Source organism: Yarrowia lipolytica, chromosome 1F, assembly GCF_001761485.1.
Source record: "Yarrowia lipolytica chromosome 1F, complete sequence".
In the NCBI taxonomy this organism is placed as follows: Eukaryota; Fungi; Ascomycota; class Dipodascomycetes; order Dipodascales; genus Yarrowia; species Yarrowia lipolytica.
In genome coordinates this window covers 1423756-1448739 of record NC_090775.1, presented here as the reverse complement: position 1 = coordinate 1448739, position 24984 = coordinate 1423756, and the positions used below count along the sequence as shown (strand labels likewise).

The following is a 24984-nucleotide window of genomic DNA, read 5'->3' as shown; positions in this document are numbered from 1 at the left end:
TCCCCCGTATTGCCCCGTTTCTACGAGTGCCGTACGAGTACGAGTACAGGAGGTACAGTACATTCCGATACTTGCACTCCCACCATTGCTGTATATCTCTGCTACTTGTGGTATCAAATCCGCTACTCGTAGTGGTTTTTCCACTTGTACAAATTCTATCCCCCATGACCACCAACCCTTCTCCCGATCGCCAGTCTCACTTGGCGGAATCGTACCATTCGCCTACCCCTTGTGCACTCCACCTCGTCCTCGGCTCTCGGCCTATCACTTGTTCGTCTTGTGGGATGGCATGCAGGACGATGCAGATGTCTACTTTCTGAGCATGTGATTGGGGTGGGGGGGGGGGGTGGGGGAAGCAGAAAAAAAACCAAACAAAGAGGCGGATACACATATAGAGGAGACGGGTCACGTGAGAACGGGCGACATTCACCACGTCAACAGTGCCCTTCGTCACGTGACAGCCCTCCCCCGATCCGCTGTCCCTCGGTTCTGCTCGTCTGGCGCTCTCCATCTGACACACCTAACGGCGGCTTCCCCGGACCAACAGAGTTCCAAACGGTGCGGGGTTTATGTAGCCAAAAGCAGAGTGTGAAAGGGGGGAGAAAAACAGTCAAAAGCGGAGATAAAATGTGGGGGCAGATTCAGAGAAGCGGGGGGCAAACAACCACGTGTGAAGCCGGGAGGTCACGTGGCCCAAAAGCTCCAGTTCAGTCACGTGACCGTAAAAACACATTCCACTCACTCCAGTCCAGACACGTCCCACCGTGGTCCGGACTAACTCTGGGGTTTCGGGACCGGAATATCTCGGAGTAACTCTTACCAGCAATCACTCTACAAACAAGAAATGGCCGACATCGGCAGATGCGACATTGACGTCATTGTTGGAAGTACATACAGTACTACAAGTAGTACGAGCAAGGAGAGAAACAATCGGGACATGTTGATACTGTACACGTATAGATTGTGATATCGTTAGGAGTACTTGTAGAGGCACCCTGACTTACCACCAATGAAGCAATTTACAATAGCTCAAGAAAAAGTTGGCTCGAGGATCCGACTCCCAGGTCACGTGCTGCTTTGTCATGTTATTCGTCGTATTCCAACTGGACGGACCAAACTTTGGCGTCGGCTCGTTGCTTTTTCGGCCGAGGTACATTACGTAAGCTGGCAGACCAGGTTGCATTGGACAAGAACCAGAAGGTCTGAGTAAGCGTATCGTGATATGTGGTTTGATAGCTCTTACAGGTCTGCAACTGTTAGACGAAGAGAAGAATGGGTGTTGTCAAGTTGGTACTTGAACCCGAGTGTACTGTTGTTTTCCAGCTGTTTTGGATACATTCGGAGCAGTGTAACAGTATGTACAATACTTGTGTTCCTGAACTTGTTGAAATGGTGCCAACTATCCAGGGAAGCTTCAATGGTCTCGAGATCTTGACAACGGCCTCGAGATCTTGACAACGGCCTCGAGATCTTGACAACGACCAGTATGAACTGTACAGTATGTATGTACTGGAGGGTACGCACAGCTCACGAGTGAAAGTGTCTAAAGATCTTTTCTCTGGTGAATGACAATAGAACCAGTGCTATATTCCGACAACAAATGTGGTACTTGCAGCAATACCAATACGTCATAATCACAAGGGGTGGATATGCAGTGTATAGCTACAATGGCCCAGTTTGGTGAATAGGTCCGATCCGCGGCAGCTACGAACAAGTCCATCAATGCGCCGTATCGTATCATTGCAACCGCATTTCACCACCAACTACAAAAAGACCTGCTCTTGCATCACGGAGGTGTCAAACCCATACTCAAAGTGTACAAGATTGCACAATTGCACCATCACAGCAAGAGTATTTGGATTTCAGGGCCAACTCAGAGAGGACTTGAACGCATGGAGAGACATCTGGGACCCCTATTTCTGTTATTTTGCTGACATGTGATAATATCTACTCTACTTCCTTTCGTTCACTAGTTTAGCCGGCTTTCTTAAACGAGTATGTACAGTATGTATAATACATCGGTGGATGTTCCAAAAAGAACCCAATTAACCAGCTGTATTTCTGCATAAAGAAATCAACGGCTTCCCGCTCACTTTTGGTCCACATATTCTCATCGGCCCACCAACAAGCGGCATAATGCTACTTGCAAATAGTATATCCATCATGCTGGAGCTCCTATCTACGATACACACCTCCACTCGGTGACGTTCCCAACAAAAGGACATTTTCACTGGGGTGTGGAATAAGTGACCGTCTAGCCGTTTCATGAGATAATTTCTCACGTTAATTGTTTCGCGACTTGCGGATTCCAGCCCACATTAGTGTGCTCTGTACCCCTGCAAAGCGCACTACATACTGCACTGCACTCGTAGTTGTAGGATTTATAATCACTGACCCTGAACTTGAGGGGTTTGGGTGGGACTTAATCAGGTGTTGAACAGTGGTTAGATGTAGGGACTCACACTGTTGAGTTCTGTCACTTTCCATGTCGCACTGTGGTAGCATTCCTCTTCTATTTGCCCCCCAATCCATCGTCTAATTAAACGATTTTTGTTTCTTTTTTCTGACGTGCCTGAAGCTATTTCAAACTGTAAGCTGATTAAATCGACTTGACCGAGCTGACATTCGCACCCATGGACTTTTGTAGCTTCCAGACCCGTCTCTATGGATGAACACTACAAGTACATACTGTACTCGAACGGCCGAGCCCTTCACGACACTGATTACGTCTTGTGGCTCCGAGAAGGTGAATACCGCGCTGCTATCTGCGGCCCAGATCAAGAAGAAAAAAAAAGGACACACAGATGGCACTAATCACTGTGGTGCCAGCCGTGCACCTGTCAACTAGGGGTAGACATGCTAAAAAGTGTGGGCTAGGTCGGGCTGCTCTCTGAGTGTTTGAAAAATATAATATATCCGCAAATATTGGAAAACACCCGATCATGTACTGCAGAGATGTCTTTGGGCGGTTTCTTGAGTCCCTCAAACACTTTTTTCTCAAGACGTTTTTCCCTCCACCAATAAGCGACGATTAGTCAAGCATGATTTTCCACTTTACTGTACAGTTGGGCACGTGCCGCCGTTTGGTTTTTAAAACGCTTATGCATAAGCGAAGTGCCGAAGGTTCAGGGATGGAAAAATAATCATAATAAAAAACCTCCCGAAATTAAAAATAGCCAACGAGATTCACGTCTCGCCAGAAATAGGGGATTGGTACATATTTACAGAGACTTGCATTGCTGATCCACTAAAATTGACACGGACGGGCTTATTCATCTCGTGCGGCAAGGCACGGGTCTTTGTCAACGGCGTAAGGACGGCGGAAGGACGGCGGATCTCCCCTTTTCTCGCTCCAACGCATTCCAAAGCCGCAAACAAAAGGCTTCCCGCAGCTGGAGAAGCCGTAAATATTGCTGATATTACACAGCCGCAGACATTTGTTTACCAACGCTCAGAGTCTACATTTGTTCCAGACCTCGTGTTGTACTCGTAACTACAGATGGAAGAGCATGAAAAAACCAAGTGACTGAGCTCTTTCTCACTCTCTAAAGAAACTAAAAGACTCAATTCATTTGTCAAACCAAATTAACCAGTTCTCCTTCTTTCCCCTCCACTTTTCCCCCTATCATTCTCGTCTATTGAGTTTGGCTGTTAATCTCTGTGAAATGAAATGCAAGGGAAATACAAAAGACAAGCACTCACGCCCAACATCTCCGGCAATATTGCGCCATATCTGTCCGATAATGAACACTAACAACAGGATGACAGCCGGCAAGACAAGTTTATCACCTTGCAGACGGGGTCAACAATCATGTATTGGGGTAAAGATGCACTAAACAGACGGAGAACAATGGAACCAATTGAAAGACACGGCGTAAGGGCTCCAGAAACAAGGGGAGACGGAAATGAATGCATATTGACACCCGAAGATTTATATATACTCACACGACTCCCTGAAAGAAGCGGTTCTTCAGATCAGATCATACCAACCACCCAATGCTTGTCTTCAACCTTATGCTGGCCGCTTTGGCAGCCACCAAGGAAGTTCCCAGTCCCATTGACTCCTTCTCACTGTTCCCCAAGAGCTCCCCTGACTCCGACACCGGGAGCGTCTCCGATATCTAGGTTTTCAACTGTGGTTCCAGTACAGAATCACTGGAGACTCTCGTGGAGGCAGGAGATCACTTCAAGTTCACCGTCGATGAGTCCCTCTACTTTGGAGGCAAGGAGCTGGCTGCTGATGAGATTGACGACGCCAATAAGGTACTTTTCAAGGTTGTCAGTGACGGAAAGAACACCTTCACCTGTACCTACACTGACCACGTGACCAACTTCGACTTCTTCAAGGGAGACTTCTCCATCGAGTCCTACATCAACACCGATGGGTCCTTTACCAAGAAGGAGAGCCTGGACATCTCAATCTTTGGTCACGATCTCTTTGACTTCAAGCTGTCCAAATCCGTCAAGCTCACCGACTTTGATCTCACAAAACCCTTCAAGATCGGAAAACGAATTGGCGACGAGATCGGATGGGCTATCCGATACCCCTACAGCCCTTACAACCGAATCGAGGGCAAAGACCACCTCCAAGGGCCAGCTCTTCCCCAAGCTGCAGTACGTCTACGACGATTACACCCTCGGCTTCTTCGACAAGGCTAACATTTTGAAGAAGCTGACCAACCTCGAGTCCAATCAATACACCAGCTTCACCGGCAAGCTGCTCGAGAACATGTATAACATTGTCTTCAGCAAGATCCCCAAGGATATCGTTCTCTTCTTCCAGTTCCGTGCCCAGATTATCTCCAAGGAAAGCAAGTACTGCAACTCCTTCCAGCTCGAGATCTTCGACAAGCCTGGAAATTCAGGTGGCCGAAAGGGCGACAAGTCTACCCTGGAAAGCTGTCTTGAGGGTGGAAGCAGCGATAGCGGTGCCCCCGGCGGAAAGGGTAAGTGGTGGGAAAGTGGAAGCCCAAAACTTCCTCGTCTGCTGTAGTGGAGCCCGAGACTTCTTCTACCGTGGTTGAGCCTGAGGGAGAAACCCCCCCTGCATACCAATTCCTCCAAGCATCACCCCCCCTCGCCCTACTTACATTAAGAAGATCACCAAGGAGCGTCCTCCTCGCCCTACTTATATTAAAAAGACCACCAAGGAGTGTCCTCCTCATCCTACTCATCCTCACCACACTCGCACCAAGTCTTCTTCTGCTGAAGAGACTTCTGACATCGTCGAGACGTCTTCCACTGACCCTATTATCGAGGCCGAGGCTTCCACCACTTTGATTTCTGAGACGTCCATCCCTGTCGAGTCTTCCGGCGTCGTCGGGACTTCTTCTGCTCCTGAGCCTACTATCGACGCCGAGGCTCCCACCACAACCGCCGTAGAGACTTCGTCTGCTCCTGCCCCCGAGTCCTCTAGCGAGTCCCCAATTGTCCCCAGAACCTCTGTTGAGTCTGCTGTTGTTCCCGAGTCCTCCCCTGTTCCCGGATCCTTTGTGACCGAGTCTATCCCTGCCGAGACCTCCTTTATCCCCAAGGGGTCTGTCACCACCCTATCTGCCTCCGTGACTTCCGTGCCCGACGAGACTACCAGGTTATGGCGAATGTGGCGAGGCCACCGTGACTGTTACCACTGTCGTTCCCGAGCAGCACACCACTGCCACTGTCGTCACCGTCATCGAGGACAAGACAGTCACCATCACAGTTCCCTGCGAGACCACCTCTGCCATCGCCGAGCATACTTCTGAGCCTGTCCCTGTGCCTGCCACTGTGAACGCTGACGAGACCACCACCACCTACGTCACTATCATCACCACCCAGACCGTTGAAGAGAAGACCGTCACCTTGGTTGTTCCTTACGATACAGCCACCAAGGAGATTAAGCCAACTCCTGTCTCTACCCCCGAGAGTCCTGAGGTTCCCATCGCTACCTCCGAGGGCCCCGGTCTTTCTCCTGAGGCACCTAGTCTTTCTCCTGAGGCACCTGGTCCTCCTGAGTCTCCCGAAGCCCCTGTTCATGCTCCCGAGTCTCCCGAGGCTCCTGCTGCCACACTCGTGTCTCACGAGTCTCCCGAGTCTCCCGAATCTCCAGATGCACCAGATGCCGCCTCTGAGACCCCTTCCGACGCCTCCGAGACCCCTTCCGACGCCTCCGGGACCCCTTCCGACGCCTCCGAGACCACTGTCGACGCCTCCGAGACCCCCGTTGATACCCCCGAGGTTCCCGCTCCTGCCCCCCAAGCTCCCGGCACTGTGCTGCCCATTTCCGTTGCTCCTTCCCGGATCCCCGACACCCCTGTCAAGTCTGGACCTGAGCAGGCCAACGGCGCTTCTCGAGCCACTACCGGCTCTCTTCTTCTTTCTCTGCTCGCCGTTCTGGCTTAATCCAGTGAACCTTTCTAAACACCAATAACATGATTAATTGTATAACCAGTAGTATTGTAGCTCAGCACCAATGTCGTGGCAACTTCAAAAGTTCCCCAGTGTACTGTAGAACATTCATGGAGGTGGCGTAGCGAGGAAGGTGGCGACTCGAGTGTGTGACGGTGACTCCAGGAGATCACTTCATTTGAGAACAATACAATCACATGCTGATTGCGGGTTTGTAAGACAAGTATCGCGGAAGGAAGTAAGGTATCAAGAAGATGAATGGGCGACAATCAGCCTGTCTGGTATCAATTGATCGTGTGTCGAAAGTTGAAGTGAAGTTCAAGAGATGTTGGAGTTAGTTTTAAAATGGGTAAAGCCTTAACCACATTTGTTGAGAAGGTGACGAAAGATGATAAGACGATAGAGAAAAGGGGGAAAGAGAAGTAATTAGTTGATTCGGAACTTCTAAACGGACTTGAGAGATGGTTAGTCAGATCCGACTTTGGTGGGACTCTACGGGAGTATGCTGTGTCTACAATATGTACATGCACATGCGCAAGACATCTCTGGGGCTACAAGTGAGTAGATGCATACTTTGAGTCGCAAAAGTGCTAATAATGTTCTGTTCAAACCCTCATCCACACTCAAGCACGATTCACGTACTTGGGTTCATTCATATGTACATGCACTATCTGTAGATAGTGTCGAACGGCCGGGTATCGTTGAAACACGAATCCCAGACCTCATTGACCACCTGGGTGGCCTGGGCCTCGTCCTTGCAGCCCGGATTGGCCATGACAGACAGAATGGCTCGTCGCTTGGCACACTCCTGGTGTCCACGGGTCAGCCGGGCCAGCTTGCCCTTCATGAGCTCGTTCATCATTCGGCACTCGCCCGAGAGCGTTGACGCCCGGATCTCGGAGCACGCGTGGTGCTTGAGATTCATCCAGTCCACCTTGAACTTGGTGTTGTCGTAGTAGTGCACCATTTCGTGGGCCAAGGTGTCCTCCAGATGGGATCGCGACTTGACGTGGTTCTGGCACACCAGAATGCCGTACTTGGGGTGGAATCCACCGGCCTTGAAGTCGTCGCAGTGGTCGCAGAAGACGTTGTTACTGGAAATGTCGCCGCCAATCTTCTCAATCTGATCCTTCATGAACCGCACCGTGGGCGAGTATGCCATGACCCACTGCTTGTTTTTCTCGCAGCTCAGACACTCGGCGTATCGCTCCTTGATCAGACGGTCCTGCTCGTACTGCACGCTCTCTTCAGCGGACATGAACCCCGTCTTGTACGCCATGGTCTGTCGCCACCACTCGAATCCTGAGGGTAGCGACGACGGATTGACCACGGGCAGAGATGGTGCCGGCTCTGTTGCGGCCACAGCCGGAGTAGCCACGCTTTCGCTCACGCTGACGGTCTCGGTAGGCTTGTCGCTCATTGTGTGCTGGATCTGTAGTACGGAGTGGCTTTGCAGAGATGCACCGCGGTTATGTAATCAGAGGTTGGGAGTGGTAATTTATCAGCAAAAATTGGCTACAAGTAGTGAAATTTCAAAAAAAATTAAATTAAAATTAAAATTAAATTTCAAAAACAATAAAAAACAAAAAAACCTCCAGAAAAAAGACAGAAAAGAAGACAACAAGAAAATATCAGTGATATTCTGCTCCGAGAAAAGAAGTAATCTCGGAATTTAATGAGACAAAATCCACCCTGTTGATAAAATCATCAGAATCCCTAGTGCAAGTACATACTCGTGCTGTAGTCGTAAAAGCGCTCTAAATCGAGTCGAAATCATTACAGAAGAGCAATAACGTCCTCCAGAAACACCTAGAATGCTCCAAACGCCTTTCTTCACTTCTTTGAATCCCTTCTCTCTCTCTTCTTCACTCCTCGCCTTCACAGTGCCCTCCAGATCGCCACCATCACCACTGCCTATATATGCATAAGCTTCCAATTTTTTTGTCATGGCTACAACACACATTTACACAACACAAGCGCAATGAACATCTGGGTAGCAGCATCGGACGGCCAGCTGGACGTGGTCAAGAACTTCATCGAGAACGACGGCCTGTCGCCAAACGCCAAAGACGAAAACGGATACACCCCCGTGCACGCAGCAGCCTCGTACGGCCACATGGATCTGCTCCGGTACTTGATAGACAAGGGGGGCGACATCAACGTGACCGACGAGGACGGCGATACCGCTCTGCACACGGTCGAGGAGCTGGAGGTTGCCAAGAAGCTGGTGGAAGAGTTCAAGGCCGACTTCAAGGCCAAGAACTCGGACGGCCAGACGCCGTTTGAGAAACTGCAGGAAGAAGACGAGTTCCCGGAGTTGATACACTACCTTGCTGGTCTGCAGGGCATTGTTCTGGACACTCCCACGGCTGTTTCCGACGACAAAGAGATGCCCGACGTCAAGTACTCGTTTGAAAACGAGGCCGACACCGAGGCCGATCCCGAGAAGAAGAAGCAGATCGAGGAGATCATGAAGAGCGACAACCCCGAGGCCGGTCTGCAGGAATTTCTGCGAAACGCCATCAATGAGCAGCAGGCTGAGCATGGAGAGGAGAAGCGACGGAAGGAGTAAACTACCAATGACGAAAGGGACTGGCCGAACCAAACCAAGACCAGGAACGATCAACAACTTTTAGAGAGCTCAACTATCACGATAGACAGCTGTCCCAACCACCCATTGATACACTATCGCTTCAGCTGTTTCTATAACTAATTGATACGAATGATAATTATAACTCTTGTGGGTGAAAGTTGTACCAATCGACTCGGAATATCACGCTGATTCCATACTTGCTTGACGTCCATGTCTTGGTATGTGTTTGCCTTCTCAAGCACAATACGAGTATCTTTCTCTTTGTAGCCATCTCTAGATACGTTAATATATATTAATATGTACATGCACTCGTTCTTGCAAGCGCTAAGTTTTACTGAGGAAGCCAGAGAAGGCCTCCTTGGGGATGTTGACTCTGCCGGCGGTCTGAAGACGGTTCTTTCCAGCCTTTTGGTTCTTGAGCAGCTTGGCCTTTCGCGACAGATCGGCGGCATGCAGTTTGGCCAGCACGTCCTTCTTTCGGGCCTTGATGGTCTCTCGAGCCAGGATCTTGTTACCGATTTTGGCCTGGATGATGACATCAAACTGGTGCCATCTCAAGAATGTTTTGAACTTTTCGACCCAGTCTCGAGCCCGAGTTTCGGCCTGGGAAACGTGCATGACTTGCGACAGAGCGTCGACCACCTCGCCGTTGACACACATGTCCAGACGCACGAGCTTGGACGCCATGTATCCGTCTTCTTCGTAGTCCAGCGACGCAAAGCCTTGAGAGGCAGCCTTGAGCTTGCCAAAGAAGTCTTCGACCAGCTGGTTGAGCGGAATTCGATACTTGAGCAGCACCTGGGTCTGGTTGAGGTAGTTCATGTCCACCTGTTCACCCCGGTTTGCCTCACATAGAGACATGACCGAACCAATGTACTCCTGAGGAAGAGTCATGGTGCAGGCGACCATGGGTTCTTCGAGAGACTGAATCCGGGCCTTTTCAAGCTGCAAATCGGGGAAGTTGGCAGGATTGTCAATCTCCACAATAGTGGGCTCTGTCTCCTTACCTCTAGGGTGGTAGACTACTCTGTAAGGCACACTAGGAGCAGTAATAATCACGTGAGCTCCATGCTCCTGCAAAAGTCGGTCTTCAAACACAGAGGCGTGTAGGGTTCCCAGGAAACCCATTCGCCAACCCTGGCCCAGAGCCTGGGAAGTGGCCTTGGTCATGGTCACGGATCGGTCGTTGAGAGTGAGATGCTGTAGAGACTCTTCCAGATCCGCAAAGTCCATTCCTTCGCCGGGGAAGACACCCACAAACACCATTGGCTTGGTCTCAGCGAAGCCAGGTAGAGGCTCGGCGTTGGAGTTGACCTTGATGAGAGTATCTCCGGTGTGAGCTTCACTGGACGACTTCATACCCAGGGCCATGTATCCGACCTGACCAGCCTTGAGTTCCTTGGTCTTGACAGAACCGGGGTACATGATTCCGACCTCCTTGACGTCGTACTTTCGTCCAGTATGGTGAGATATGACCTTGGTACCTCTGCTAACAACTCCGTCTCGAACGTAGGTCAACAGCACAACACCCAGGTAGTTGTCGTACCACGAGTCGACAATGAGCGCTCTCAGCGGGTCCTCGAGCTTTCCGTCGGGTCCGGGAATGTTTTCTATCACGTTGGGCAGAATCTGGTCCACGTTGAGTCCGGTTTTGGCACTCACTTGCAGAACATTGTCTGTAGGCAGTTCAAAGGTCGATTCAATCTGATCCATGCTTCGCGGGATGTCGGCCACCTCCAGATCAATCTTGTTGATGACGGGCAGAAGCGTGAGATTGAGAGAAAAGGCCAGAAAGAAGTTGGCCACGGTCTGGGCCTGGACACCCTGACTGGCATCAACCAGAAGTAGGGCTCCTCCACAGGACGCGTACGACCGCGACACCTCCGCTCGAAAGTCCACGTGGCCGGGGGTGTCCACCAGATGCAGCAGGTAGTCCTCGCCTTTGTGCTTGTACAGCATGGTGCAAGTCTGGGCCTTGACGGTGATTCCTCGTTCTCGTTCCACGTCCAGCTTGTCCAGAAACTGTTTCTGCCCTCCTGCGGCAATCACGCCCGTCAGCTCCAGCAGTCGGTCGGATAGCGTGCTCTTGCCATGATCCACATGGGCCACAATCGAGAAGTTTCTGTACCGTTCAATGGGGATGGCTGCGATTCGGGCCTCCAGCTCCGGACCCGAAAGCGCCGCGATTTCGGGATCCACACACAAAGAGTAGCGTCGAAAGAAGGGCAGCCGCGGGGCCCGAACACACGGACCCCGCCATGCCGCCCGGGTACTTTGCAGCAAGCCTTTCCACATCTCCAGCGTCGATTCGAAAATTTGGTGGAGCTTGGGAAAAGCAAAATTGGGTTTTGCCTTGATCTACTGTACTATGAGAATGTCATTTTTTTGATGGTAATTGTCAGCGACAAGCGTGTGTAAGAGGATATATCGAGACATTAGTTGCGTTGAAATTGCAGAGCTGGAAAGGTAGCTGTTTGCAGGTACAATTTTTGAACGAATTTGACCAAACGCGGGCTATTTGGGCACGGCCTCTTGTACTGGTACTTGTGGTCGTTTCACTCCGCCGTTACGACACCGACTGCAACCAAGATTTTGACTGGAAGTGGCTCTACAGTCGTTCTACCCGTGCGTTACGGTGTGATGGCGGATCCATACACAGCTGGAGACTGCTCAACAGCGGGGTGGTTAGGAGCGGGGCGAGATGGAGAGTCGGAAAGAGCAGAAAAGTCGCAAAAATACCGACATTTTTCTATTCCGGCCTCACTTTTCGACCTCTATCTATGAATACTGCCGTTACGGCGTTTTTTCCTGCCAACTTGTATTCGCAGCCCGCACAATAAAGTTACTTTTCACTCGACTAACATCATCGACACATCACCACCACCACTCAACCATCTGAAAATGTTGTCTGAACTGCTGCTGCTGGCATCCGTGGCCGTAGCCGCCGAGTTCAAGGAGTTTGACGCCACCAAGGAAAAGGTGGACGCTGTGATTGGCGAGACCAAGGCCGCATTTTCCGAGGGCACCGGCACCATGACCGAAAAGGTGCTGGCATTCATCAACAAGATCTTCGTGCACCAGACCGAGTACACGCCCGAAGCGTGGGCTGCGCTGTCCATCAAGGAGCGACTGTTGCACTACGATTGGTCCAAGGAGGCCTTCATTGTCGCGTTCATCGTATTCTACGTGGGTCTCTTCTACCTGGGCTCTTCTCTCAACAAGAAGAAGATCAACGGCTGGGTCGACGCCAACAAGGCCGTTCTCGCCAGCCAGTTCTACCAGGTGGGTGCCAACCCCGTCGGAGTCAAGGACCGAAAGATTCTTGTTGCCGACACCCCTTCCAACTTCACCACCTACGCTACCGGCCGAATCAACATTGATTCGCTGACCGCCAAGGCCAAGCTCAAGACCCGACAGAATCTGCTGACCCTCATGTTCGAGTACGTCTTCTCCTTCTTCATGGACGCCGTCCCCGTGCCTACCGACGAGGTGACCATCACCCTCAAGATCAACAAGAACGCCAGCGTGCCCGACGGAATCTGGGCCATTGTGCACAAGGACGCCATGCGAAAGGCCCGAGAGGACCAGTACTTCCTGTCGCTGACCAAGACCTCGGACTCGGACAAGCTGCCCGTCTCTTGTGTCTTCATGTCCGAGAACTCCGAGCTCACCGAGAAGCTCTACAACCCTGCTCTCAAGGAGCTGCTCACCGAGACTGCTCCCTACTTCCGGTACCTGGCCATCACCGACCTGCCCTCCGAGCGACCCAACAAGGCCTCCGAGTACGAGAAATCGCTGGTTGGAGCCACCAAGACCGTGGTGCTCAAGCTGAACATTCCCTCCGGCGCAACCGATCTAGCCAAGACCGCCCAGCTGCTGGAGACCGCCATCAACCTCGTAGATACCGCTACCAAGCTGAACCTGCGACCCGAGGTGGCCAAGAAGATCCGAGCCACCCGAGAAACCGAGATCAAGAAGATCCAGAAGGTTGCTGATGAGGAGCGAGCTGAGGAGGAGGCTGAGAAGCGAGCTGCCGCCAAGAAGGAGGCCGACACCAAGGCCATCTCTTCTCTGTCCCCCGAGGCCCAGCGAAAGGCCGAGCAGAAGCTCCGAGAAAAAGAGGCTCGAAAGGCCCAGAAGAAGCAGACTCGAAAGGGTTAGTTAATGAATAATGTTTGTTTGAAAGTGCTCTCCACGCTACTCAGGTCCGTGCGTAGGTGGCTGTAATGTTGGTCGCACCCTAATAAGTTATCAACTAACGTTTAAGAACTACTGTAGTGAATTGGATAAAACTAGTCGTTTTGTTTTTGCCACTTTGCCACTATCTCTTTTTTTTATATATTTTTTTTTAATTTTTTTTTTGGTTAAAACCATAGTGGGCATAGTTGACTCGGTAGTTGGAAGCAAGTTAAGGTTACGACTCTGGCTCGTGAAATGGAGATACCCTGACGACCACGTTTTCACCAAGAAGAATCCAGGATGCGGGCTCTGTGATAAGGCCATCATTCAGGATCTGCACGAGCATATCTTCTGCAAGTGCGAAGTTCTTCTTTCCATGTTGACCAAGATGAAGATTCCGTCAGTGGACTCTCTAAAGGACTGGATCTTTACCGAGTCGAAATGTGGAGTACTCCCCTCTTTCCCAGGGCATGTGAACAGTGACGCCCCCCGGAAACATCAACAAGTCAAGACACGCAAATATCTGCGGGAATTGGCTTATGGGATCTGGAAGATGGAGAGATCCCTCCGGTACTCAGGGGACGACGCCACCCTGGGACATGTCCAACAGGGTTTGCTTCAATTCCTGAAGGAAGCCCAGATGTGTTTCTACGATGGACAACCGCCAGCACTTCACGATGAGCGAGAGTAGAGACAGTAGCAAGCGTAAAAGGCGGCCGAGGCCACCGAGAGAACAGCGTAGCAGGGCGCGTAGTCACCACAGGGGACGCAGAACCAAACCAATGACGAAGAAGAACCACAAGGAGACGTTTTCAAAGGCAATGCAAACGAAGAGGGCAATGGAAGGATTGAGATTAGAGAACTGGAGACTGGAGTGGCGTTTTCCCGATGAACGAACAAACACGCGAAGCTATGTGGACCAACATACAACACGGACTGAACCAGGTTTTTTTATGATTTTTTTACTGGAAATAGGTACGTGCCATGACACTAAACGTGTTTAATTAGTAATATTCGTGTATGCGTACATTCATTTCAAAGGTTATTCTTTCACAGCAAAGTTATAATTAATGAATGTATATGCAGAAAAAAAAAAGACGAGCTATTTTGCTGAATACTCATCCGATTTGCAATCTGAAAAGGGGAATAAAGTCGCTCATTCCTTATCCATCTTCCACCATATTTGAATTTCTCTCCCAGCTCTCTCCTATCTCCCCACAGCTGGTTAGCAACTTTTCAGCCGTCCCCTGCATTAAGGTTGGCGGTTTAACTTCCAACATCCGATATTTATATTTGCCGGTATCACCATATCTCTTCAGTGGCAACCATTTCTCCTCTACACCACAACTAACGCCACCCACATGCTTCGAATCAGACAGGTTCGCGGCCGATGGCCCGCGCCCGGTTCGCCGCCTCTTTTGCGGGCTCAGACGCTGCCCACACGAAAACTGCACCTCACACACCTGCCCCGTCATGTGCACCATCTTCCCACGACTCTGGGAGACAACAAGCGCCACGTGTCCTTCTTTGCGATCCTCGGCAAGGCCGTGCGGGTTCCCGCGGCTCTGGGAGGCGTCATGGTCGGCGGAGCAGCCTACGTCAACCACAAGGTGAACGAAGCGACCGGGTTTGCGTCCGACAAGCTGAATGGCGTGACCGACTGGGCCAAGGGCGCCGTGGACGGCATTTCCGGGTTTGGAGAAAACACCGTCAACAGTATGAAGGACTTCATGAAGGAATTCAGCCAGGCCAGAAGCGAAAGTGCTGCTGAAGGAGCAGACGCGAACGCAGCGGGAGGAGAGGGCGCTACTGGGGGAGAAGGAGGCTCCGGAGGCTCTGGAGGCAGTCCCAATGGCGGAGGCACCACAGATGCTGCTGCTCTGGCTGCCGCGGTAGGAGCTGCCACATACGACAACTCCGAGGAGGAGATTGTTGCTCCCAGAACCAACGACGAGGCCATCATGCTTCTGACCAAGAAGATGATTGAGATTCGGGCCATTTTGTCGCGGGTGCAGGAGTCGGAGGCTCTCCAGCTGCCTTCCATCGTTGTCATTGGCTCCCAATCGTCCGGAAAGTCGTCTGTGTTGGAAGCCATTGTGGGTCACGAGTTCTTGCCCAAGGGTTCCAACATGGTGACCCGACGGCCTATTGAGCTGACGCTCATCAACACACCCGATTCGGCGTCTGAGTACGGAGAGTTCCCTGCTCTCAACATGGGCAAGATCACGGACTTTAGCATGATTCAGAGAACTCTTACTGAGCTGAATTTAGCTGTCCCTGAGAAGGAATGCATCTCCGACGACCCCATTCAGCTGCATATTTACTCACCCAATGTACCCGATCTGAATCTGACTGATCTGCCCGGTTACATTCAGGTGTCTTCTCACGACCAGCCTATTGCTCTGAAGACCAAGATCCAGAAACTGTGTGAAAAGTACATTCAGCCTCCCAACATCATTCTGGCCATTTCTGCCGCCGATGTCGATCTTGCCAACTCTTCGGCTCTCCGAGCTTCTCGAAGAGTTGATCCTCAGGGCGAACGAACTATTGGTGTCATCACAAAGATGGATCTCGTCGACCCTATTAGAGGATACAACGTCCTCAACAACAAGGAGTACCCTCTGAGCATGGGTTATGTCGGAGTTATCACCCGAGCTCCCTCTGGAGGTCTGTTCCGACGATCTTCTCGAGTCGGAGAGCTTGTTTCAGCTAACGAATCTGCCTTCTTCTCCCAGGCGCCCGAGTACAACGGCTGCGAGGTCGGCACCAATCTGCTCAAGGAAAAGCTCATGTACACCCTTGAGAAGACGCTTGCTAAGTCGCTGATCCCCACTTTTGACGCTGTGCAGCAGGAGCTCGAGGAGGCCACTTATATGTTCAAGGTGGAATACAACGATCGGTCGCTGACTCCCTCTACCTACCTTGCATCTTCGCTGGACGCGTTCAAGCAGGCGTTCAAGGACTTTTCTAAATCGTTTGACCGAGATGAGGTCAAGAACCTGCTTCGATGCGAGCTGGACCAGCGGGTTCTGGATCTGCTGGCCCAGCGGTACTGGAACAAGCCCATTGTGGAGCTGCAAAATATGACTGTGGGCGACTTTGCCCAGGACGTTCCTCTTTCCAAGCTCTCCACGGCCTCCAACGACGATCCCCACTGGCAACGAAAGCTGGACGCCTCTACCAGCACCCTCACCAAGCTTGGTATCGGCCGTCTGAGCACCAACCTCGTCATCAACTCTCTGGTGAGCGACATGGAGCGTCTGACTTCGAACACGTCGTTTGCCGGCCATCCTTTTGCATACCAAACCATCCACGACGCGGCTTCTTCTCTGCTCAACATGCGATACTACAGCACCGCCGAGCAGGTTGAGAACTGTATCAAGCCATTCAAGTACGAGATTGATATGGATGACCGGGAGTGGGCTCATGCTCGAGATCACTCCTACGTGCTGCTTAAGGAGGAGCTTCGGCAGTGCGAGCAGGCTCTGTCTTCGCTCAAGTCTAACATTGGCAGCAGAAAGTTGTCGCAAGTGATGACTTTTGTGGACAAGACTCGGGAGCAGCGAATGAACGGCAACTCTGTCGTTACTCCAGCCGAGGGCACCGAAGCATACGGCTTCTCTGCTGCTCTGTTGCAAAAGGGACGGGAGGGTCTCTTTCTGAAAGACCGAACTGAGGTGCTCAAGATGCGAATGGCCGCCATCAAGTCGCGCCAGTGCAAGAACAAGGACAACAAGTACAATTGTCCCGAGATTTTCCTTAACGTGGTGGCCGATAAGATGACGCAGACTGCCGTGTTGTTCCTCAACGTGGAGTTGCTCAATGACTTTTACCACAACTTTCCTCGGGAGCTAGACATGCGGTTTGGCCAGAACTTGACCAAGGACCAGATTGACAAGTTTGCCAAGGAGGATCCCAAAATCAAGCGGCACATTGAGCTTCAGGAGCGAAAGGAGCTACTTGACGAGGCTCTGCATAAGATCAAGGACGTGATTGCACTGCAGGGCGCGCGGGAACGAGGAGAGCTTGGCCAGCTCCAGCAGCGAAACTTTAGACGATGAACCAGAGTAGATAGGATGTATATATTATGATTTATGAGTAATTAGGTGCTTGTACGGAAGTGTGTACTGTATGTAGCTAAGCTGTGTGTTTACATTACAGATGCCGATAGTCCCGTCTCGGGTCGTTCTCTCTGGCCTTCAGAGTCAGTCGTTTGCCTTTTCGTGGATGGTTGAGTTGGGCAGGAATTTCCCAGAAAAGATTGTCGTAGATGACTGGTTCTTAGCAAGCGTCGTCATCGTCTCCAGTCTCATTTCTTCCCTCTTCAGTCTCTTCCCTGCTTCATCTCCGGCTGCTCCTCTTCTCTCTTCCGCAGTCTGTTCCCAAGGGTACTTCATGTCTAGCAGTCGATTCACATTGTTGAACGTGTTAACACGTGCTCAATGAGGTCTCTGACCCTCTCCTCACGTCTGGCCAGTCTTGGTGATATCTCCAACACTCACATACCGGTTCATACCTTCACCAGTTGCTTCAGGATCCGGAAACGTCAGGGTTCCTCCTTAACGACGACCCTGGAGCTTCCAATGGCGGGAAAGTAGCAGTCCAAGACCGTTAGACAGCGGTTTCAACCCCACACATCATATTGTCAACCTCCAGATTATCAAACAACTCGCTGCGATACCCCAAATCGACCCTGAGCCGCGATAGACGTCCAGCCAGAACCACGAAGAGATAGCCATTGTGGTTTAAAACTTGATATCGAAGTCTGAATAGGCTGCCCGCTAAGTCAGGCTAGGCGGTAGAGTGCAAATCTGAATGTGGATACCTCCTTGTTGGCATAACGTCGCATAGCGTCTGCTTGTGGGGGTAGTTGCTCGATTAGTGGCAGGGGTCTGTGTGGAACAGACAGTCTGCCCTTCCCTCGTAAGATTCAAACAGCATGTGAATCAGCTGTTCGTTCTTACCCATGATTCTAACAGACCCCCTATCGTTGCAGACTCTGGTTCCCAAGGGGGACGTGGCAGTACAACCCTCATCGTCAGCATCAGCCACATGTTTCTCTAAGCCAGTGGTTGGTTCGATACCGTTAGAATCAGCACCCTCTGTCGCCTCCACGTCTGAGATCTCCTTGAGCCGTATCCTCACGCCCTCGCTCTTGTCAATTTGAAGCACCTCGTTGCAGTCCAGAGAAGCATCCATCTTGAGATCTTTCAGCAGGTAAAGATGATTGTTTTTGTCATCCAGAGTCTTGTCGGCGAAACAAGCAGTCTGGCGCCCTCTTGCCAAGTCCACGCGTCCGAACCACGTAAGTCAAGAACCATGAAACTCGTGCCAACGCCTCGCCAAAATCTCGTCCAAGCTGTTGAAAGCGCACAGCCCTCGGAGCAAACCTGACTCAGCGAAACGCAGGATCCAAGATCGACAGGAGAGTCGAGCGACCAAAAGTCCAATCAATTGTATGACTTTGATCGTCTGAGACCTGGGGATTCAATTGGATGCCTGCCATTCTTCTGGCGTTTCTTCTGGAGAAGTTCAATCGACACACGTGTAACATGGACAATAGTTGAACAAGAATACTTTAGGACATGGTCTCAAAATGCTGTATTCAATTATGTTATTGCTACTGATGTCGTAACACCAACCCTCTATATACTGTACGGCCACCCCCCGCGCCTAGAAAGGCATGTACACGGCAATGTACTGGTTGTAGAGATCGCCGACGAACCCGACGGTGGGACCCATTCTGTTGTACTGAATGATGGCTCCCACGGTGGCAGCAAAGTATGCGTACAGGCCGTATTTAAAGAGGTTCTTGGCCCAGGTGGACTTCACGTTGAGGAACTTCTTGAGGCCGGCGCTCACGTGCAGACCGGTGATAGTAGCAATGCCAAACAGTGCAAAGTTGCCCAGCAGTCTGTGGTGGTCGGCCAGGTGGCCAATGTAGTCCAGAGACACGTAGGACGAGTCGCCGGAGACGTAGAGTGGCACCAGTCGGGTGACGGCAATGTGTCCGGCAATGATGGGGGTGAACATCATGCCTGTGAGTGAAATCTTGGAGATGTATTTGGAGGCCTTGAGCTCTCCGTACTTTTGGTAGTCGTGGACCATCTTTCGGATTCGCAGACCCCATCCGGATAGCAGGTGGGCCACAATGGCTCCGTACACCAGAATACTTTCGGCGTAGGGGGCATGGTAGATGGCTCTTGTGAAGGACAAGGTCTTGTTGGCGGCGTCCATGCCGAAAAGCGGCGCCACAATCACGGTGGTGGCATGTAGGCCCAGGAAGGCGGTGAACAGGAACGCCGAGTACTTTTGGGTGCCTGTCAACAGGTGGTACAGCCAGCTGTTGTTGGCGGGCAGTGGTTTCTTAGGCTCTGCGCTGGGTGTAGCGGGCTCGTTGGTGCCGGGCTTTCTGCTGTTCAATTGTGCGGCCTTTTCGTAGTTGGAGGGCACGGGGTCCACGGATCGCAGATCGGCAGAGGTTGACATTTTCAGAATGGTTTTCACACGACTTTTCCACACCGTTGGCAGAAGTGAAAAATGATGGAGTCAGACAGGCTTATTTTGGGACATGACTGATTGGTCAGATTGTGCTGCACCACCCCGCCTGAGATATGCGCCATATGTAGAGTGAGCAATCTTGTTTCGGCGCAAGTGGCATTGTTTGATGAGGAGAACTGAGAGAACGAAGGGAGACCAAAAGGAACATTCAGAGATGAGATAGATGATATCCGAGCTCCCATCGCCCAAACTGGAGCCACTCTTAACCTGTGGCCGCACTCCTGATAAGCCGGCATGGCATATTTAACTCCGCGGATGCGTGCGGAGCTTCAAACGCCAGTGAGAAAACCCCCATATTCGGGGGTTTAATGGACCCAAGGTTTAGCGAGGTGAACTGAGATGCTGAAGACGATGTGGTTCGGCAGCTTATCGGCAGCTGTAAATGGCTATTAGCATCAATCAGGTGGTCACTCCAAACAGAATGCACTTTTCCGATTTCTTATCGGGTTTCTGGATCATGAGATACCTCCCTACAGTGCTCGACTGGCAATCACCGCTTAGCCGTGGAAGCTCGAGTTGTCGATTCGTAATACCATTGTGACGATGATTCGCTTCCGAAATTCAAACCCGCCAGGAACGATACCTGACAAAAAGTAACAGTACATGTTCTTGAAGTACCCAGGGTCGTCTCCATCAGGATCAAGAGACTCTCGGTATTGTACAGTACATACCCGTATTCGTACTCGAGATTATCCTCTCTACCTCTATCGTTACTGACAATGTACATACTGAATAAAGGTGTGCTAGTGTCTCGCGTTGAGAGGAGCTCCTCGAGGCCGCTTTTGGTCAGATCATAGACATCTCGGGCGAGTACTCAAAGATCCACTCCAAAAAGGAGCCGTCGCAAACAACTGGCTTGTCCATATCAAACAATGTCTTGAGAGAGACGTTGGTGATACTTCCTCGTATAACGCCATCAATACAGCTCTGTAAGTGTCAAACTTGCACACATGCCGACTCAAATGTCCAACTACAAGTGAAATCTGAACATGAGGTTTGACGTAGTCATCGCTGGATAACTTGCATTCACATTTGGAGACTATAATGGCCATACTTCAAGCTTACTGTATTCGCGAAGGAAAATATTGAGACCCAGAAAAATTTCGGAGTCCATGCCTATTTTTCCCTACGCAGCCTTCCCGGAATCTGCTCACGTGACATATCTGGCCCGATGTTGCTGTTCAACGACACTTGTTTGCAGTTGCGGCCATATCCTGGTGAAAATACGGCTTCCCGTCCGATCAGCCATAGTCAAGCACCAGAGAGCCTAGTTAGTATTGTAGTGGGAGACCATACGAGAATCCTAGGTGCTGCAATTCTTTTGCCACTTTTCTGTTCCGTCTCCAACCTGCTTCCACATCCAGGACATCCAAAAGGGACCCGCTGAAGAGCGAATCTCCTGCTTTTTGCCATCGTATAACACACACATGTTTTTGCTGTTCTGCAAACCCGGATTGTGCGGCCTCAGAAGGCCGATACATCTTTCTTCTACGTTCCACTGGATCAATTTGCAATTTTCAATGTTGGAAAATTTGAAGTTGTTTATGCAGGGTGAAATTCTTGGCATGGCAAATTGAAATCGCTAATATGAGGGTTTCTGAGGTCTTCTCAGCAGAAAAACATCAAGCAATGATTGCGACAATAAATAGTTTGGATCGTCTTAAACCCTTATAGGCCAAAGACGTTTGCTTCTGCTTTGATCAGCTTCTCTTTTTTCCCAGTGCTTGCAGGTTGTGCATGTTTGTGCATGGGTTATGCGCGTTTCCTGAACTAAAATGAGCTCGGCCTGGGGATATATATAAACCCCTCTAGACTCCGATATTTTCCTCAGGGTCAGACTAGTTTATTCTGAGCCATTCTGGGGTCAGGAGGTGCCTTTTATAGCCTGCTGGGTGCTGAAAGCACACCTGTCCACACCACAACTAACAGAGATCTGTCTACGACGAGATCTGTCTACAACAAGGACATTCATTTTTTTTGTCGTCCGCTAGAGTTGTCATTTGGCAATGCCGTGAACTTCCAGGATCTCTTGTGTCGGTTGAGAAGGCAATGACGCGCTATGCACACTATTTCTAATGAAGAGAGTAGGCGCCATAGATATGGTCAGGGCCAAGTAAGTCTCACTGAAGCAATGAGCCCACGTTCAGAGCCACACAAGAGCCAGAGCTATTACGTCAGTCACCAAAGCTGAAACACCATCGTCAGAGCGAATGCCAGAGCCGCCGAAGAGTAGAGCCATTACGCCCAAAGAGCATTGAGAGCCACACTGGTCAGAACCACAGCAGAAATACCAGAGCCAGTACCATTCCAAGCAACAGCCAGTAAGTCCTATCAGGCTATGCCGTATGAGGGCAAACACCGAAGCCACAAGTTCTGAAAGGCCATAAGAGCATGTCATCATTTATGAGCAATTAAGTCCAAAGAGCAATAAGAGCCATTCTCCTGGACAAGTGCCAATGAGTCCACAGATGCAGTGAGAGCTAAACGCCAGAGCGGAGCAGGCCATAGAGCAGGCCATAGAGCAGGCCATAGAGCAGGCCATAGAGCCGAGGCCAGCTAGTTGCCGACAAGAGCCAGAGCATGAGCCGAGTCCCACTATTCGAGAAGTAGGTGAAAATCCCAACCTCTTGGGTCAATAAATCATGAACCAAGAGTCCCACCCGATATTCAAATTGTAGTGTAGAGATAAGTGTTGAGATTAGGAAAATCATTGACTGGAACTACAGTATTATCTCCAAGGTACGAGTTCAAGTGCGTACAAGTGCGTGCAAGTAGCTAGTACATACTCATGCTGTGTACTTGTAGTTGAACATCTTCAAGCGTTTCTTCAGAAAAATACCTACATCGGGGAAAGTGTCCTTTATTGTAATCCAGACCAAAAAAAAACACAAGATTCGCTCCACAACTGCCCACAAAATTCCGCCAGCTGCAAAAATAATGACATCCGAGAGATTCGAACTCTCGCCTCCGGAGAGACCAGGATATTGATTCAGCTACCTGAACCTGGCGCCTTAGACCACTCGGCCAGAATGCCCACTATTAACACGCATTTATTTTTATGCTACATTTAGATCATGCTGATTATCTAATCATAGAAATTAAAATTAAAAAAAAAAGTATTTGAGTAGAAAAAGAAGTATTTCTCTAGAATTAAAACAAGAAAGAATACTAATTCTATGATTTATTGACGCCAATAACCCGACTTAGAAGTGTATAACTGTGTGAATCATTAGAATATTTTTTTTTTTCTGCATATACATTCATTTAATTATAACTTTGCTGTGAAAGAATAAAAAAAAAAAAACCTCCGTTTGATTTTGAGTCCGATAAGAGAGTTGAAAGTGGTAAATGGGTTTAAATGGGAATATTGACTATTTAAAATCAGTATGTTTTCTGAGTTCACTACAAGTAGAAGGGTTTTTGTGAGCAGTGATCTGAAGAGATGTTATAGTTGTTGAACGGAAAGTACATATGGTACAAGGAGTTATATCCAGTATTTAGTGGAATTGGCAATGAACAACGACGATCGTGAAATTGGTCATTATTGTACCTGTACTTCCAAATTAACCGACACACAGCTCACGAGAGAGTCTTTCCCCACTCTACATCACTAGAATGGTTGCTATATCCTTCTAAGATATCATTTCGCCTACAATTTCTCTGGTATGGAAATCATTAAATAAATGAGTATATAGCCGGTCAGTCGGTAGAAGAACCGTTGTATGGCCGGGGAGAAAGAGTATAGGTGGTGGGGGTGTAGTTGACGGAGGTGGATATGGGAACATTGCTGTAGACGGCCCCCCAGTCTCTCACGGGAGTAGCACCAGGCACGGCGTTGAGACCCGGGTCAATGGGCTCGATTTGAGGAGCTCCGCCGGAGTAATCGGCTTGAGCAAGAGAGATTTGAAGGTTGGGCAGGTCGTAAACCACGTAGGCAGATCGCAGGAAAGAGTCGCCCAGAATGAGGCCTTCGGTGGAGTTACCGTTAGGAGCAACAAGGAATCCATAAGCCTTCTGGCCGTTGGGGTAAATAGCTACCGTGTTGAGGTCATCTCCAGTGTATGCCGGGGCGAACAGTTGAGCAGCCGAGACCTTGATCTTTGCTCCCTGCAAATTGTACTCGAGATACTCGTCCTGTAGCTTCTGCAGCTTGTATTCCGGAACAATGGCTCCGTAGTCGGGGTCAATGTCAATCCCCCAGTCCTGTAGAATGGTCTCGTAGGAGATGGTAGGCAGGTATGTGAGAGTAGTTCCACTGTCGAGAAGTACCTGACCGGGCACGTCTAGCGCGTTGACGGTCTTGTTTCTGGTTTCGCTCTTGATATCCAGCCTTGACAGAGTCACCCAGAAGGCGTAGGAGGAAATCAGAGGGACAGTCTTGAGAGGACCGGAAAAGTGACTCTTGTCGATACCACCAAACAGAATACTGCCCTGGGTGGCCTCAAGATCGTCCAGATAGAGAGAATAAGTGTACGAGCCGATGTCTCCATTGAGATACAGACTCTTGGGCACGTTGTTGTACTCCTTTTCCGCAGCCTCCAGACCGGTCAGTCCGATTCCCAGAATGGCAGGAGTGGCAGTGGTATTCTTGGCTAGGCCAAATTGCTGCTTGGGGATCTTGACTCCCTGGATAGTGACGGTGTCTTCTGCCCAGTCGCCCTTGGCGTAAGAGCCGTCGCCATAGCTGATGCCAAACTTTCCTGGGAGAATATCTTTGAAAGTAGAAGAGGCGTTGGTGTTGAACAGTCCATACTGCTTACAGCCTCCGCCAATGCACAGATCAGACGAGTCGTAGAGCCACAGATCAGAAGAACCGGTATCTACCTGCACCACAAACTCCTGTTCAGGAGAACCCACCTGGACCTTTGCAGAATACAGAACAAGATCATTTTCCACAGGAATGGCCAGGTCGACCTTGAGACCCTTGGGCAGAGTGATCTTCTTCTGTCGGATGGGGCTGGAGCTGGTGGTTCGAACAAAGTCTAGTTGGATGACTTTGCCAGCAGACACCGCAGCCAGGAGAGTAGTGAGAGCGAGGATGGAGAACTTCATTGCTGATGAGAGCAGTAAATTCACCCCAGAATCGAGCTGACATTATATATCAACATCACCCGCATGAAATGGCTTATCACCGAGACGAACGGCACGAAGATCTTTCAGGTGGAGAAACTTTTAATTGAACTTTACATGGTTGAATAGATTCTAACAAGCTAAAAGGGTTTGACATGATTCAGGGGTATAGATGGTGAATGAGTGTACCATAT

General features: G+C 50.2%; 11 protein-coding genes and 2 non-coding genes across 13 annotated transcripts; 7 read left to right on the top strand and 6 right to left on the bottom strand.

Annotated features, from left to right (window-relative positions):
- Nucleotides 1-3850: 3850 nt before the first annotated feature.
- YALI1_F14448g (uncharacterized protein) lies at nucleotides 3851-4327 on the top strand (the record flags this gene model as incomplete). Its single annotated transcript, XM_068283324.1, has 1 exon — nucleotides 3851-4327. One exon carries the CDS (start codon nucleotides 3851-3853, stop codon nucleotides 4325-4327), a length of 477 nt encoding a protein of 158 aa, XP_068139425.1.
- Nucleotides 4328-4381: 54 nt separating this feature from the next.
- YALI1_F14443g (uncharacterized protein) lies at nucleotides 4382-4993 on the top strand (the record flags this gene model as incomplete). Its single annotated transcript, XM_068283323.1, has 1 exon — nucleotides 4382-4993. One exon carries the CDS (start codon nucleotides 4382-4384, stop codon nucleotides 4991-4993), a length of 612 nt encoding a protein of 203 aa, XP_068139424.1.
- A 2061-nt stretch (nucleotides 4994-7054) lies between these two features.
- Nucleotides 7055-7807, bottom strand: YALI1_F14409g (uncharacterized protein; the record flags this gene model as incomplete). The annotated part of the gene is made up of 1 exon (XM_505259.3): nucleotides 7055-7807. One exon carries the CDS (start codon nucleotides 7805-7807, stop codon nucleotides 7055-7057), a length of 753 nt encoding a protein of 250 aa, XP_505259.1.
- A 561-nt stretch (nucleotides 7808-8368) lies between these two features.
- YALI1_F14403g (uncharacterized protein) lies at nucleotides 8369-8959 on the top strand (the record flags this gene model as incomplete). The annotated part of the gene is made up of 1 exon (XM_505258.3): nucleotides 8369-8959. The coding sequence occupies one exon, from the start codon at nucleotides 8369-8371 to the stop codon at nucleotides 8957-8959; it is 591 nt and encodes a 196-aa protein (XP_505258.3).
- A 345-nt stretch (nucleotides 8960-9304) lies between these two features.
- On the bottom strand, nucleotides 9305-11275 carry YALI1_F14374g (uncharacterized protein; the record flags this gene model as incomplete). The annotated part of the gene is made up of 1 exon (XM_505257.3): nucleotides 9305-11275. The coding sequence occupies one exon, from the start codon at nucleotides 11273-11275 to the stop codon at nucleotides 9305-9307; it is 1971 nt and encodes a 656-aa protein (XP_505257.1).
- A 606-nt stretch (nucleotides 11276-11881) lies between these two features.
- YALI1_F14368g (uncharacterized protein) lies at nucleotides 11882-13141 on the top strand (the record flags this gene model as incomplete). Its single annotated transcript, XM_505256.3, has 1 exon — nucleotides 11882-13141. The coding sequence occupies one exon, from the start codon at nucleotides 11882-11884 to the stop codon at nucleotides 13139-13141; it is 1260 nt and encodes a 419-aa protein (XP_505256.1).
- Nucleotides 13142-13547: 406 nt separating this feature from the next.
- Nucleotides 13548-13850, top strand: YALI1_F14351t (uncharacterized protein; the record flags this gene model as incomplete). The annotated part of the gene is made up of 1 exon (XM_068283322.1): nucleotides 13548-13850. One exon carries the CDS (start codon nucleotides 13548-13550, stop codon nucleotides 13848-13850), a length of 303 nt encoding a protein of 100 aa, XP_068139423.1.
- Nucleotides 13851-14520: 670 nt separating this feature from the next.
- YALI1_F14342g (uncharacterized protein) lies at nucleotides 14521-17220 on the top strand (the record flags this gene model as incomplete). The annotated part of the gene is made up of 1 exon (XM_505254.3): nucleotides 14521-17220. One exon carries the CDS (start codon nucleotides 14521-14523, stop codon nucleotides 17218-17220), a length of 2700 nt encoding a protein of 899 aa, XP_505254.1.
- Nucleotides 17221-18037: 817 nt separating this feature from the next.
- Nucleotides 18038-18358, bottom strand: YALI1_F14303g (uncharacterized protein; the record flags this gene model as incomplete). Its single annotated transcript, XM_505253.4, has 1 exon — nucleotides 18038-18358. The coding sequence occupies one exon, from the start codon at nucleotides 18356-18358 to the stop codon at nucleotides 18038-18040; it is 321 nt and encodes a 106-aa protein (XP_505253.4).
- A 474-nt stretch (nucleotides 18359-18832) lies between these two features.
- Nucleotides 18833-19648, bottom strand: YALI1_F14290g (uncharacterized protein; the record flags this gene model as incomplete). Its single annotated transcript, XM_505252.3, has 1 exon — nucleotides 18833-19648. The coding sequence occupies one exon, from the start codon at nucleotides 19646-19648 to the stop codon at nucleotides 18833-18835; it is 816 nt and encodes a 271-aa protein (XP_505252.1).
- A 1271-nt stretch (nucleotides 19649-20919) lies between these two features.
- Nucleotides 20920-21038, top strand: YALI1_F14278r. Its single transcript, XR_002432160.3, has one exon. It is a non-coding gene; the product is annotated as a 5S ribosomal RNA (ribosomal RNA).
- A 1620-nt stretch (nucleotides 21039-22658) lies between these two features.
- On the bottom strand, nucleotides 22659-22754 carry YALI1_F14259r. Its single transcript has one exon. It is a non-coding gene; the product is annotated as a tRNA-Leu (tRNA).
- Nucleotides 22755-23419: 665 nt separating this feature from the next.
- Nucleotides 23420-24772, bottom strand: YALI1_F14239g (uncharacterized protein; the record flags this gene model as incomplete). Its single annotated transcript, XM_505251.3, has 1 exon — nucleotides 23420-24772. One exon carries the CDS (start codon nucleotides 24770-24772, stop codon nucleotides 23420-23422), a length of 1353 nt encoding a protein of 450 aa, XP_505251.3.
- Nucleotides 24773-24984: the final 212 nt, after the last annotated feature.